General features: G+C 45.6%; 1 protein-coding gene across 4 annotated transcripts in view; it reads left to right on the top strand.

Moving 5' to 3' along the window:
- Positions 1 to 8,239, top strand: part of LOC148367636 (spondin-1-like) — a 104,958-nt gene extending 96,719 nt beyond the window's left edge. For all 4 annotated transcript variants that reach the window (XM_088334630.1, XM_088334631.1, XM_088334633.1 and 1 more), the window contains exons 15-16: positions 164 to 433; positions 5,194 to 8,239. In XM_088334630.1, coding sequence (XP_088190756.1) covers positions 164 to 433; positions 5,194 to 5,357 — 434 coding nt within the window. In that variant the 3' untranslated portion in view covers positions 5,358 to 8,239. The remainder of the gene's footprint in view (positions 1 to 163; positions 434 to 5,193) is intronic.
- The last annotated feature ends 8,007 nt before the right edge of the window (positions 8,240 to 16,246 follow it).

Raw genomic sequence — 16,246 nt, 5'->3', positions numbered from 1 at the left:
GTGCATCTGATTGTGTGCAAATGTTTCGTTTTTTTTTTTTTTACTGATCATTTGTTGTTATGTTTTGTGCTGTACTCAAATAAAAAGGCACAAGTTTGAAAGAATCCAAACTTGTTCTGCTGTATTCACTTTTGATCACATAGTTGTGTTGTTCCCTTGCCAGCCATCGACTGCGCCATGTCTCATTGGAGCGAGTGGTCCGAGTGTAACAAGTCCTGTGGGAAAGGCCACACCATTCGGACCCGCATGGTGACCTTGGAGCCGCAGTTTGGAGGGGACCACTGTCCTGAAAGCATTCAGAGGAAGAAATGTAAGATAAGGAAGTGCACCAGGGGAGGGCAGGCCAGCAGCGACGAGAAGAGACGACGCAAAGAGTTGCGGGAAAAGAGGAGGAGCAAACAAGACAGGACTGAAATCACCTCTGAGCATCCAGGTTGGTCTCTCACATTGACTGGTTGTAATATAATCCATGCCATTCATCCTGCAAGAGAATTTGAAGGTAATCCCAAATTCTTAAACATGCAAAATGTGAGGAAATAGTACTAGTTTTTTGCATTAAAAAATATATATATATATAAGGGGGATGCTTCTGCAAAATAAAAGGCATGCCTACCTCAGGGGATAATGTGGATTTTATGTCTCATTCAGTTACAGTACTGCAACTAAAACAGTTGATCATAATCAGGGTTGGGGAGTAATGGAATACATGTAACGGTGTTACGTAATTAAATATATTCCACTATGGTTACAGAAAAAAAATATGTTATCAAATTACAGATAGATAGATAGATAGATAGATAGATAGATACTTTATTCATCCCCTAAGGGAAATTCACATTTCCAGCAGCATCCCTGAGCTGAGAACAGTACAATAATAAAGCCAAAAGAATACAATATACTAATACCCAGTGTGACGTGCAAATGCCCACTTTAGCATGTTATATAGAGTAACCAAATAGTGCTACACAGAACACATAATGCAGTAAGATTCAGTAATATCCAATGTAGGTGGTGTGGTTTAATGTGGGCCTTTACTCTGCCGGGTGGAGTTAAAGAGCCTCATGGCATGAGGAAGAAAAGATCTCTTCAGTCTGTCCGTAGTACAAGACAGTGACAGCAGTCTGTCACTGAAACTGCTCTTCTGTCCGGAGATAATGCTGTGAAGCGGATGCGATGGATTGTCCATGATTGACCTCAGCTTTTTCAGTGCCTGTCTCTCAGCTACTGTTGTTAGGCTGTCCAGCTCTTTGCCCACAACAGAGCTCGCTTTCCTAGCCAGTTTATTGAGACGAGAGGCATCCTTCTTCTTGACGCTGCCTCCCCAACACGCTGCCGCATAGAAGAGGGCGCTTGCCACTACTGTCTCATAGAATATTTTCAGGAGCTTTTTGCAGATGTTGAAGGAGGCCAGCCTTCTGAGGAAGTAAAGTCGGCTTTGCCCTTTCCTACATAGAGCTTCTGTGTTGGCAGTCCAGTCCAGTTTGTTGTCCAGCTGCACACCCAGGTATTTGTAGGTCTGGACAAATTCTACACATTCTCCCTTGATGGTTACAGGAACCGGATGAGTTCTGGTTCTCCTGAAGTCCACCACCATCTCTCTGGTCTTGGTGGTGTTTAGGTGCAGGTGGTTTGCGTCGCTCCATCGGACAAAGTCCTGAATCAATTTCCTGTACTCCTCCTCCTGCCCGTATCTGATACATCCCACGATCGCTGTGTCATCTGCAAACTTTTGCACATGGCAGGACTCAGAGTTGTACTTAAAGTCCGATGTATATAGAATGAATAGGAACGGAGAGAGAACGGTCCCCTGCGGAGATCCTGTGCTGCTAACCACGGTGTCCGATGTACAGCCCCCCTGTTTCACATACTGCGGTCTGCCTGTCAGGTAGTCAGTAATCCATTCTACAAGGTGTGAGCTAACTCCCATCTCTGTCAATTTCCTACTCAGTAGCAGAGGCTGTATGGTATTGAAGGCACTAGAGAAGTCCAAAAATGTAATCCTCACAGCCCCCTTCGCCCTATCCAGGTGAGAGAGGGATCGGTGTAACATGTATAATATAGCATCCTCCACTCCCACCTTCTCCTGGTAAGCAAATTGCAGTGGGTCGATGGCGTGACGGACCTGTAGCCTCAGGTGGTGCAGCAGCAGCCGCTCCATGGTCTTCATCACATGTGATGTCAGGGCGACTGGCCTGAAGTCGTTGAGTTCCTCTGGTCTTGATTTCTTTGGGACTGGGATGATGCAGGATGTTTTCCACAGCTGAGGGACCCTCCCCTGTTCAAGGCTCAGGTTGAAGATGCGCTGTAGAGGGTCTCCCAGCTCAGACGCACAGGCTTTCAGCAGTCGGGGGGATATTCCATCCGGACCAGCTGCCTTGCTGGTTCGTAGCCTTCTCAGCTCCCCACACACCTGGGCTGAAGTTATTTTTAGTGGGGGGATGTCTTCCATGCTAGTGTCCAGAGGGGGAGGGGGAAGGACAGCTGCACAACTCAGGGGTGAGGATGAGGCGGAGTGGTCAAACCTGTTGAAAAAGTTGTTCAACTGGTTGACTCGCCCCACATCTATATCCACAGCCACACTCTGCTTGGTGCTGCAGCCAGTAATTGTTTTCATCCCTTCCCACACCTCCTTCATGTTGTTGTTCAGCAGCTTTTTCTCCAACTTCCTCCTGTACTGCTCCTTCCCTTTCTGGAGCTGGACTTTGAGCTCCTTCTGTACTCGTTTTAGCTCCTGATGATCACCATTTTTAAAGGCCCTCTTCTTTTGGTTCAGAAGGCACTTGATGTCTCTCGTGATCCAGGGCTTGTTGTTGGCATAGCAGCGTACAGTCTTTATAGGAACAACATTGTCCATGCAGAACTTAATGTAGTCAGTAGTGCAGTTTGCCATCTCCTCAATGTCCCCACTGCTGGACCCTAGCAGGACATCCCAGTCCGTACATCCAAAGCAGTCTCTCAGAGCCTGCTCTGCCTCGGTGGACCATTTTCTAAATGAGCGTGTGGTTGTTGGTAGCCTCCTCACTCTTGGTTTGTACTGTGGTTTAAGCAGAATGAGGTTGTGGTCTCCTTTTCCAAGGGCAGGCAGTGGTTTAGCGCTGTATGCATTTTTTATATTCGCATACAGAAGGTCAATAGTCCTATTTCCCCTGGTCTTGCAGTTCACATACTGGACGAAAGAGGGCAGTGTCTTATCAAGAGTCACGTGGTTGAAGTCCCCTGAGATTAACATTGCAGCCTCCGGGTGTTGTGTCTGAAGTTTTGCCACCGTGGAGTGGATGACGTCACACGCTACTTCCGCATCAGCGCGCTGTGGGATGTAAACAATGACAGCAATGGCGTGTCCGAACTCTCTGGGCATGTAATAGGGACGGAGACTTACAGCCAAAAGTTCGACATCACGGCAGCAGATAGAAATCTTGGTTTTTATATGCCCGGGGTTACACCACCTCGTGTTCACGTAGATAGCCAGTCCCCCTCCTTTGCGCTTCCCACTGACTTTTGTCCCTCTGTCAGCCCGAACAGCGCAGAAGCCGTTTAGCGCGATGTTAGCGTCCGTGATGCTAGGCGTAAGCCACGTTTCCGTAAAGCAAAGCAAGCTGCACTCCCTGTATGCTTTGATGTCTTTCACAAGCACAGCCAGTTCGTCGATCTTATTCGGTAGGGAGTTGACATTCCCCATGATTATGGACGGTACCGTGGGCTTATATCGCCACTTCGCCGCTAGCCGCTTAGCCTTTACTTTAGCACCGGCTCTGCAACCCCGGTAGGGTCGCCTTACCTCGTTAGGTAAAAAAGGGACCGTGCCGGCTCGAGAGTTCTTCAGTTCGAGGAGTAGGTTTCTTGAATATACGTAATTTTGCGAGTTGAAACCCATATCCATAGGATAGAAAGTAATCCAAGTGTTGCAAGGCACTGATAAAGTAAGCAAAAATAACTAAACAAATAAATAAATCACAAAAGTAGCGAAAATAGCACGGGAGCTGCTGGAGTGGCTGCCATTCGTGACGGCGCCGGAAGTATATACAGGTACATTTAGTAAAGAAAAACGATTATTCTGCAGGATTACAATTTTTTTTTAAGTATATTTACATATACATAAGTCGCCGATATTCAAATTGTGTCTATCATAATTTCATTTCCTGACACTCATGACATGAGCGCACATCGTATTTACGTCCATCAGATTGTACAAATTGCATGTTTGTCTGACTGTGTAGCAAGTGCAAGCATTTTTCTTTTTTATCTGTATTTTATTTTCTTCGTCAATGAAGAACTTATTTTGTTGAATCTGCGTGAGGCTACAGCACGCTAGTGTCATGAAGAAAATATGATTGATTCTCGCTGCATGGTAGCTGAATGGTAAGCGCATCTGCGGCACAGTTTTGAGGTTACAGGTTCAAATACAGCTTCCACTTCCTCTGTGCGGCGTTTGCATGTTCTCCCTGTGCTTGTGTGGCTTTCCTCCGCGCACTGTAGATGTTATGTTATGTTTAAAGAATATTCTACTTAGCTTAGTAAATGCGAATATTGTCAAGAGGTTTGGCACCTCCACCTCAGACAAATAAAACTTGAACACAAGACATCCCGGGGGTTTGTTGGAAATTTAAAAAGTGAACTCTAATAATATTTGTTTTCATAATGTATTTTTAATCTAAACTAAAACAGAGCATATCTTGTCGGACCTGTGAAATAAAAAGTTTATTTGTTCTTAATGAACTACACGACATGGTTAAAATGTAAAAAAAAATTGTAGGCACAAGCTTTGATTTTCTCCAACTCGTTTTCAAGGGTACCATGTTCATTTATCTTAAACAAAAAGTAGTAATTCTATTCATATCATGCTTATGTTCTCTTTATTAGCATATTTGGTAATGGAATGATCTTAAAGTAATCTAAAGTAATCAAATTACACTGCTGCAATATTATGGTATTCGGATTTGGTTACTGATTGCATTTTTCAACAGGTAACTATTAACTGTTTTGGATTACATTTTAAAGTGACCCTTAAAACCCTGATCATTATCAACTAGTTTTGTGCGTGTGTTTTATTTGTCTTTGGCGATATTTTTTTCTGTTTTTTTTTTTCTGTCTGTATGTTCATGTTAAATCAAGGTTATTCACATCCTTCATTCAGATCAAATGTATGTTCAACAAGCAGCTCTAAATTTACATCCCTTGTCATCAATTACATAGGGTGTAAAATGCGCCCCTGGTCAAACTGGACGGAATGTACCAAAGAGTGCGGCGGAGGTATTCAAGAGCGACTCATGACGGTCAAACAAAGGTTCAAGACGACACAGTTGTCCAGCTGCAAGGACAGGAAGGAGATTCGGGCTTGTAACGTGCACCCCTGCTAGGAATGATGCATTGGGAGGAGCTGTATTTGGGGCTTTCAGAACAAGACCAGGTTATTTGTTGCAACACAACAGTCTAGTGCATTCAATTTAGAGCTCGAACGGCTCTTTATTATTACATCAAATATTCCTGCTGTAATAAAAGTTACATTTTGCTCATTTTTTATTATTATGACTGGGGAGGGAGTGGGGGTTGATGTTTTAAGTTGTGATACTGCCCTCTGCTGTCCACTCCACGTTCCCCACGGCATCACAATTCAGCAGCACAACCAAATCGGTTTGGTTTTCATTTCATCGCCAATTCATTAAAAAGAAGTTTAAGGAAGTGTCATGACCAGTGTTGGGCACGGTACTCAAAATAATAAGTAGTTACTTTTACTAGTTACTTGATTTTAAAAAATAATTGTTTTACCCCACAGCTTACTGATACCCAAAGGTAGCGTGCTACTCTGAAAGTAACTAGTTTCAAATTACCATTTAAACTTGTATTGAAGCCTAGCACCTAATACTGCTGAAAAATAGCCACACAATAAAATAAATAGAATAAATGGTGTACACTAACCAGTGGAAGCGGTGAACCCTTCATATTTCTTGTCTTGTGTGAACTTATATGGTTGCAAGTGAACACTTAGCCGAGACACTCCATGTCCATGTTGTCTCTTGGCTTCAAACCACTTGAAGATTTCCATGCAAAAATGTTTTTTACAAAAAATAGTAAAAAAAATCAGCACTCGTCTACCCTAATTCTGTGCTCACGTTTGTCCCGTTGATTTCTCGTTCTTGTTTTTGTTCCGATATAAGGCACACCTCCTTCCTCGCACGCTGCTTACTATTCGCTAGTGGTGACACACAACCAAACATGCGCATATAAAATGACCCTTTGTTTTCAGTATTTTAGTTGTAAATACGGCTTAGATGCTAATGTACATGGTAGGGAGAATAGCAGTAGGGATGAATTGTTGTACTCTGTGCTTGAGACAGTGCCACCCTAACTGTCGAGTCCTACTTTGTAGGGCAATATAGATATGCCAACTTCTCATCAACAACGAGATCAGTGGTGTGGTGTGGGCAAACTAAGGATTAAATAATACATCTTGAGCAAAGAGAAATAGGCACTGATTAGATGAGATAGAAATACGTGAACTGTTTTAATAAGTAGTGGAGTAACACACCATGTTGTAAGATTGTTTAAGTTACAACATTTTATGAATGATAATGACGTGCCACAGTCCTCATAGCCGAGAAAAATAATCGTGTTCCAGGCGTTAATCTCAACACTGGTCATGACGTGCTCTTCGGGAGACATCCACAAACCTCTTGCACTATCAACCAGACACTTTTGCAAGATGACTGTAAATGTTGTACTACAATATATCTATTCAAAAATAATTTCCTAAATATATAGCTATTGTTGCTCTTTTTGTTAGTATTACTCTGTTGTCGTAATTTAAAGCACAAGAGGCCAGCCATTCCAATGTTTTGGGTGAAACACACTATTACTGTTTTTTCAAACACTGTTCAGAAAATTTGCAATGATAATTATTTTTTAAAGATCAACATTTGTCTCAATGGCTTAATAGCTTACAGAAATGTTGTGTGGATGGTTTTAATCTGTTTTACTCACAACCTTTTCTCTTTTTTTATTTTAACCTGTTCATATTTTGGGATAACATTACCTTTACAATAAAAGTAAACATGACCTATGTCAGCTGGATCTGTGCTTATTCTTTTTCTATTTAAACAATGTTGTAATTTTAAAATGTAAAATGTATGCATTCAGGAATGTTCACACGAGCAAACCCTTGTTGCTTTACTTTAGAATTGGTACCTTTAATGGTGAAAAAAAGAGTTTGGGATAGGTTCCATTCCAAATGTACACTATTACGTGAGTAAAAGCTTTCTGATGTTTGTTAGAATAAAAGAAAGCCTGACATATTCAATGTTAATTGTATTGCACAACAGACTATTCATATTAACTTGTTTCATTTCATTTAAAACATATTTGTGTGGTGGAAAAATATTTTCAAGGGACACTGTAATATTTGACTCAAAAATGTCGCTGTATTGCATAGTGCTACCAAAAACGAGTGCAACCTAATAAAAGGAAGAATACAAACTATAGAGACTCAAATTAACTAAAGCCACTACTTTTTTTTTCAAAGAAATTCACGTTTGGATGATAGTTCAAGTATATTTTGGTTATTATTCAATTCAGGATTGTTTTATTTTCAATGATTCGATTTTTTTTTTAACAGATAAGAGTCACTAAATAATACAGAATGTCTTTAAAAGTATGACTACATTTTGCATTCAATTGTATTTCTTGACAAATGCAAAGTCTTGTAAAAAATTGTGTACACAGGCGTAATAAATGTTTTACGCTTTTCCTATTTCAAACATGTATACTTTTACTTAATGGGACAGGTGTCACGGTGTGGCGCCCGCTGCAGCTTGTTGACGGATTGGCTTCCCCACTATTTAAACGCTGTCCTGTCAATCCCCTTTTGGTCGGTCCGTCTGCGGACTTCTGTTTTTCAAGGCAAGCCTTTTTCGACCCTGACTTACACCTTTCCCGTTTTTTCACTCCTGTTTGTCTCCCGCTACGACCTGTTTTGATCTTGACCACGTCTGCTTGCCTGTCCCGATTTACGATCTGTTTTTGATCCTGACCACGTCCTCTCTCCTGTCCTGGCTTACAACTGGTTTCCGACCCGACCACGTCTTGCTCTTCCAGTCCCGACTACCGACCAGTTTCCCGCCCCTGACACCGCCATCGTTCAGATCCGCTCCTGCGTTCAGAGCGACCTGCTTCGCGCGCCTAGCGAACACCGGATCGTGGAAACACCCCTACCTTGTTCCTTTAATAAAACTTGTGTTAAACGTTACGCGAGTGGGTCCTGTTTCCGTTTTGGTCCTGACAACAGGATGTATTATTTAACACATCCTACTGGTAAAAACTAAAATTATTACAAATTCTACATTGATTTAAAAAAAACTGAAGCACACAAACATGAAGTATAGAAACTTAATTTTTTTCTTTTTTTTTTTACAAATACTCTCCGTTACGTAAATTTGCACTTATTTTACATACAATGAGCATCTTCTAGAGGGACCTGACATAATTGTCGGCCATCTTGCTGCTACAGGTAGTAAAAAATAACTCACGAATGGTTGGGCTAAAAAAAGAAGGAAAAATTATGCTTCTTTTGTCCCTTTGAGTGTCCGTGTTTTTATTCGTTTGTTTTAGGTTGCACCACACAATACAGTCACATATAGTGGTCTAATAATAAACACTGTCCATTTAAGAGTCATCGTGGTTAGTACAGTCGCCTAAAACGCAAAAGGTCCCTAGTTCGAGGCCGGGTAGAAATATTTGTTGGCCTGGAGAGGGATGGGCGCCACCAGGCTGTACTTGCCCAAGACACACCACAGGAAATGGTGCCCCTCAGTCACTAGTGGTTAAGGGATCCAACCCAACCGAAATGCACATGATTTGATTTCAAATATTATGCTTGGAGTTGTTCGAATGAACAAAAAAAAGATCCACAATGTAGAGACGAACGGACAGGAATAAGCCAAATATATATATTTTTTCTTTAGAGGCTTTTATATTCAATAAAAACGATTACAGTTTAAGCCCATTCCCACCCTGTCAATCTTTTGTCTCTAATGTATAATTGATATGTAATAATGACATATCTATTTTGTATTAATTTTTGCTTTGGGGTCCCTCTGTTGCGCTTCAGGACATGCTTAATATTTACAAACTGTGTCAGGAACCAGAACGGACACTCGGATCCAATTGCATCAGTTTTAGAGTTTTTATTGACAAGGATTGTTGGAACAGGCTTGGGACGTCGGCTCTTGCTGGTCGAAAGCCTCTTCGGCCGGAACGGCAGCTCTGTGATGAAAAGCGTAAGGTGCAACGTAGCGAGTAAGTCGGTGGCCGGGGCGGGAGAGTAGATCGTAAAACTTGTAACAGAAATAGGTCAGGCAACGAGAAGCAGGCATGAATCAGGCAAGGGAAATCGTGGGTACCTTGTATATTGGAGTCACACTCAGAGATACGAGGAGTACACTCGAACGTCCATCTCTGGACGCTAACAGCCTAAGTGGGGAACACCATCCAATCAGGAAGCGCACCAGATGATTACCCCAGGTGGCGCCACTTAGGTAATCACGACAGAACAGAAAAATTAATCCAAGACACGTCACAGGGAAACACAGGTAATCCAAGGGAACAAAAAGTCATAGGCAAGTCACAAGTAATCCCCCCCCCCCCAAAAAAAAAACGTCACCGATAATCCAAAATAGTGCGTCCAGTAGTCGTCCGACGAGCCACAGAAGGTCCACAAACACCACACCGGCGATCCCCAGGAACGGATAAACAATCCGTCGGTTAGAACAGAAGAAAAAAAAAAGGAAATTCCACAGGTAAACGGAGAAATATGTAACAGCACAGTACCTCTCAGAATTCCTCTGAATGGACGGACACCCCATCGTCAGCATCCGGAGGGGCGGCAGGCGGTGGGTCCGCAGGTGGAAGAGTAGCAGTGCCGGCCCCACGAGGACGACCACGGCGCGGCGCTGGTTGGTCTGGATGTAGTCGATGGAACTCCGGCACGAGAGATCGGTCCAGGATCTGCCGGGTGGGGACCCATGACCTCTCCTTCGGACCGTATCCTTCCCAGTCGACCAAGTACTGGAACCCCCGACCCCTGCGTCGGGAGCGGAGCAGGCGGCGCACCGTGTAGATAGGTTCCCCGTCCAGAAGGCGCGGAGCAGGTGGTATGGGTGCCAACGGGCTCTGGCTGACGGGCTTGATTCGGGAGACATGAAACGTGGGGTGCACTCTCATAGACCTTGGTAGGCGGAGACGGACTGCTGAGGAGTTGATAATCCTTTCAATAGGAAACGGGCCTAGATATCGAGGAGCCAGTTTCCTCGACTCAACCCTCAGTGGTAGATCAGCGGATGAAAGCCAAACACTCTGGCCCACATGGTAATTCGGAGCAGGACTCCTCCGTCTATTAGCCCCGACTGAATGAGCCTTGCCTGCCCGAAGGAGTGTGGCCAGGGCACGAGCCCAGGTTCGCCGACAGCGGAGTGCGTTTGCCGTAGCTGACGGACAGGAGACTTCCACTTCCTGGCTAGGGAACATAGGAGGTTGGTAGCCATATACGCACTGGAAAGGGGACATACCCATGGAGGAGCTAACCAGAGAATTGTGGGCATACTCCACCCATGCCAATTGCCGAGCCCAAGACAACGGTACACGAGAGACCATACAGCGAAGTGCTGTTTCCAGATCCTGGTTAACTCGCTCTGACTGACCGTTGGATTGAGGGTGGAACCCCGATGAGAGGCTAACTGAGGCACCCAGCAGACGACAGAACTCCTTCTAAAAAACGGACGAGAATTGGGGACCCCGGTCAGAGACAATGTCCTGAGGGATGCCATGGAGGCGGAATATGTGTTGCTGAACTACCAACGCGGTTTCCTTGGCGGAGGGGAGCTTGGGTAGTGCCACGAAATGGACCATCTTACTGAACCGGTCCACGATAGTAAGTACGGTCGTCATCCCCTCAGATACTGGCAATCCCGTCACAAAGTCCAAGGCGATGTGGGACCACGGCCGGCGGGGAACCGGTAGAGGATGTAACAGACCGGCCGGACGTTGGTGAGAGGCTTTGTTCTGGGCACACACTTCACAGGCTGAGACATATTCCAGTACATCATTGGCCATGGAAGGCCACCAGAAGCGTCGGGACACAAAACTGTGTGTCCGAGCCGACCCCGGACGGCAAGACAGGCGAGAATCGTGCCCCCATTGGAGGACCTCAGACCGTAAGGGACGAATAGTCGACCCTCGGGACAGGAGCTGGGGCCCGCTTGATCAGGTCGCGCCTCTCTGACTCGGGATTCAATATCCCAGGAAACCGCCGCCACCATACGGGAAGCCGGAAGAACCGTCGCAGGACCCTGAGGTAACTCATTGGGTTTCTGGAATTGCCGGGAGAGGGCGTCGGGCTTCACATTACGAGATCCGGGTCTGTAGGACAGAGTAAAGTTGAAAGGGGTGAAGAACAGGGACCAACGTGATTGGCGGGGGTTTAGCCGCTTGGCCGATCTAATATATTCCAAATTTTTGTGGTCTGTCCAAACCATGAACGGCACTGTTACCCCCTCCAACCAATGCCGCCATTCTTTTCCAGGGCTAGCTTGACGGCCAACAACTCACGATCCCCCACGTCGTAGTTGCGTTCGGCCGGGGACAACCGCCGGGAAAAGAAGGCGCACGGGTGCATCTTCTGGTCCTTGTTTGACCGCTGGGACAAGACGGCACCCACTCCCACATCTGAGGCGTCCACCTCCACTGCAAGTTGGCGTGCGGGGTCAGGTGCCTGGAGTATGGGGGCCGTAGAGAAATGGTTCTTTAAACAGTTAAAAGCTGCATCGGCCGCGGGGGACCACCGGAATGGCTCCTTTGGGCTGGTGAGGAACGTGAGGGGAGCTGCCACCGAACTGTAGTTCCTGATGAACCTCCGGTAAAAGTTGGCAAATCCAAGGAATTGTTGGAGTTTCTTGCGAGACTCCGGGACAGACCAAGAGGTGACAGCTCATACCTTGGCAGGATCTATCTGAAGGCTCCCCTCCGCCACGATGTAGCCCAGGAACGAAACCGTCTTGGCATGAAACTCACACTTCTCCGCTTTAACAAATAGGGAGTTCAACAGGAGACGACGGATAACAAGCTGGACATGCTTTTGGTGCTCTTCGAGGGACTTCGAAAAAAATCAAAATATCGTCCAGGTACACAAATACAAAGCGATTAAGCACATCTCGTAAAATGTCATTAATCAAAGATTGGAAAACGGCTGGGGCGTTGGTTAACCCGAATGGCATTACCAGGTACTCGTAGTGGCCGGTGGGTGTGTTGAATGCCGTCTTCCACTCATCTCCCTCCTGGATACAGACTAAATGGTAGGCGTTGCGCAGGTCTAGCTTAGTGAAGATCGTGGCCCCCTGTAGAAGTTCAAATGCAGAGGCAAGCAGTGGCAAGGGATAGCGATTTTTAACAGTGATGTCGTTAAGCCCTCGATAATCTATACAGGGTCGGAGTGACCCGTCCTTCTTTCCCACAAAGAAGAACCCCGCCCCCGCTGGGGAAGAGGAGGGCCGAATAATACCAGCCGCCAAGGCATCGGAAATTTACTCCTCCATGGCCTCCCTCTCGGGAATAGACAGGGAGTAGAGGCGGCCCCGAGGAGGAACGGACCCTGGCAGAAGGTCAATCGCGCAGTCCTAAGGTCTATGAGGGGGCAGGGAAGAGGCCTTAGCTTTACTGAAGACTTCCCGTAGGTGGTGGTAACAGACTGGGACCTTGGACAGATTGGGTGGAGCCCTTGTGGAAGCAGGGTGATCCGGGTAAGGAGCGGCTCGCAGACAGGTTTGGTGACAGTCCATGCCCCATTCTAGTATCGACCCAGTGCGCCAGTCGAAATGGGGGTTGTGTTGGACCAACCATGGATGACCCAGAACGAGGGGTTGGCTCGGGGAGTGAAGTAAATGGAATCGGATCTTCTCTCGGTGATTTCCAGACAACTGTAATTCTATGGGTTCAGTTATTTGAGACACGGTGCCTAACAGGTGACCATCTAAAGCCCGAGCTGATACCGGATTAGGAAGGGGTTTAACAGGTATACCCATTTTGCGTGCGAGGGACAGATCAAGGATATTTGCTTCAGCGCCAGAATCGATCAGGGCATGTAAGGACTGAGATGAACCGGAAAGAATGAGATTGGCCCGGAGGACCGGTCTATCAGTCTTGGGGAACGAAACTAAAGCCGAGCTCAATCGGACGTCCCCTATGTCCGACGAGCGTTGGCTTTTAACGGGCAATTGACCACCCTATGACCCTGGCCGCCACAGTAAAAACATAGACGTTCAGAGCGCCTTCGCTGGCGCTCTTCGACGGAGAGGGAGGTACGATCCACCTCCATCATCTCATAAGAAGTGGTGGGCCTGGTTGCGGGGTTCGGTACCTTACTATCTTCTTGAACTTGCCTGGTGACGAATTGGCTGGGACCTTTCCTCTCTCGGCGTCTCGCCTGAACCCTAGGGTCGACCCGGGCGGTCAAGTCGATAGCTTCGTCAAGTGTTGCCGGAGGCGCGTGGGATACTAATTCATCCTTGAGATAACCGGACAAACTGTGGAGGTAGGCGTCGACCAGCGCCTCTTCGTTCCAGTGACTCTGGGCTGCTAGCGTACAAAAGTCGATAGCATAGTCGCCAATGGAACGTCTCCCCTGGCGGATGTTCATGATCGAACGGGCAGCGTCGACCGATGAGGAACCAGAGTCAAATACCTTGATCATTTCCTGGCCCAGTAGGCTAAAGGAGGTGCATGCTGTCGCCCCCCATTCATATGCGGCCGTTCCCCAAAGGCGGGCTCTTCCAGTCAAATGATTTATTACATAAGCCACCTTCGTCTTTTCATTCACAAAGCTGCGTGGCTGTAGGTCAATTATTAGTCGGCAATTTATGAGGAAGGGGCGGATCTGGGCGGATCTGGGCGGGATCTCCACCGAATTTCTCCGGCGAACCCACTCGTGGTTCAACAATGCCGGTGCCGGACTGATCGGGAAGGGGCGGAGCCGGATTTTGTGGCTGGGCTGCTAGGGAAGTGTTGCTTTGCTGCTCAAACAATTGCTGGTGTCGCTGTACTTGCCGAACCAAGGTGGACACGTCATGGGCTATTTGTTGTACCGCGCCTTCCGAGTGCAGTAGGCGCTAAAACGCGGATTGCTGCTCGGCATTTCCGCATTCTCCGGAGGTAGGGGAAACTTCCGCTGGATCCATGTTATGGTTCGAGTGTTCTGTCAGGAACCAGAACGGACACTCGGATCCAATTGCGTCAGTTTTAGAGTTTTTATTGACAAGGATCGTTGGAACAGGCTTGGGACGTCGGCTCTTGCTGGTCGAAAGCCTCTTCGGGCGAACGGCAGCTCCGTGATGAAAAGCGTAAGGTGCAACGTAGCGAGTAAGTCGGTGGCCGGGGCGGGAGAGTAGATCGTAAAACTTGTAACAGAAATAGGTCAGGCAACGAGAAGCAGGCATGAATCAGGCAAGGGAAATCGTGGGTACCTTGTATATTGGAGTCACACTCAGAGATACGAGGAGTACACTCGAATGTCCATCTCTGGACGCTGACAGCTTAAGTGGGGAACACCATCCAATCAGGAAGCGCACCAGGTGATTACCCCAGGTGGCTCCACTTAGGTAATCACGACAAATTGCCCTTATACCAATTGCATACCAGCCAACCTTTTGACATGAAAAAGTGGTATATTTTATTGAACACTATTTTAACGCTTGAAGCAAAATCCGTATCTAAAATATGAAGAAAAAAAACCTTGTTCAAAACCGGAATTTCAATTTTTTACCAAAACGGAAATGTAATGCGAGCCACACTTCAAAATAATCAGTGGTAGACTAAAATACCACTCTGAGTATTTTTTTTGTTTGTTTGTTTTTAATTTGAAAAAGCGATAGATTATTTTGAAAAAGCGGTAGATCTAAAAAAAATAAAATAAAAAAGAGGGGGGGTAGGTGTTTTTGACAGAGGTGTTCTGCAGGTTCGACAGCGTTCTCCATCCGGGCACCGGTGCTGTGGAATGCTCCTCCCCCTGAGATCCGATCTGCAACCTCAGTGGAAATGTTTAAATCTAAGCCTAAAACACACTTCTACTCTACTCTATCTCTGTACTATTTGTACTTGCAACATCAATTGCAGCCTGGTCATCCTGAAAGGGGGATTACCACATGTGCAGTCCCCTCTCAAGGTTTCTTCATTTTCCTCATGTTGAGGTTTTTGAGTTTTTCCCTGCCCTCATGTTGGTTTAAGATGGTGTAATAATAGTCTGAAATAATAGTCTGTGCAATAACCTGTGCAGCCCTTTGAGACTCTTTGTGATTAAGGGCTATACAAATAAAAATTGACAGGCGAAAAACGGTAGTCTAATGTGTAAAGCGTCTCAAAAGATGCACCCACCTTTATCGTTTATAGATACAGATCAATTCAAGGTCAAATATAATTCTTGCAGTTGTGCACAAAACAAATGCACAAACGACAGACCAACATACAGAATTATTTCAATATATTTGTTAATTTAGTAGCCTTTACTGTTAATTAATATTTCCACCCTGTTAATGTGTTTTTATTACAACACTAATATGTAATATGACAATTGTATACTGTAGTTTATTTTTAATGTCTCTTTGTTCTGTTTGAGGACATGTATCAAATTTACAAAATGCACGTACAAAACGTGCTTGAAAAATATATATATTTTTTATTTTGGGGGTTGGAGCCATTTGCTGTACATCCCCTGCTTGGTCGCAAGATGTCACTAAATAATTGATTTTTGTTTTGCATCCTCAAGTCATCGACACGATGAATGGGAATTCCATTAGGTTTCTTTATATTATAATCTGGTCATTTTTTGTGTCTTTGGCGTGGACACCAAACCGAGAGGCGATCAAGTCCGGCTGGATAAAGCACTTTCTGAAAAAATAATAATGGCACGTGCACTTTCAGATAGATAGTCAAACAGTAGGGAAATGGAAGCAGTAAACATATTAAAGGATGCAGATGTGAATTCTGATTTAGGTGCTTGCATTTGTTTAAAAAAAGAAAACAAGTGTTCTGGCTTGGGGGATGGGCCAGCGTCATGCTTTGGTCGGTGTGGAACTATGGGGGCTCAGGGTGAAAAATTCGATGCATCGCAATGCCAATACTGTTGCCATGCCAACAGTCCACCACACGTGAAGCCTACACACTCCACGGGATTTGGAAACATGCAGGGAGCATTATTAGAGCAGCGATTGAG

Source organism: Urocampus carinirostris, chromosome 4, assembly GCF_059441175.1.
Source record: "Urocampus carinirostris isolate Australia breed hairy pipefish chromosome 4, RoL_Ucar_1.0, whole genome shotgun sequence".
NCBI lineage: Eukaryota > Metazoa > Chordata > Actinopteri > Syngnathiformes > Syngnathidae > Urocampus > Urocampus carinirostris.
The sequence above is the reverse complement of the archived record's forward strand: the minus strand, read 5'-3'. Positions and strand labels throughout refer to the sequence as shown.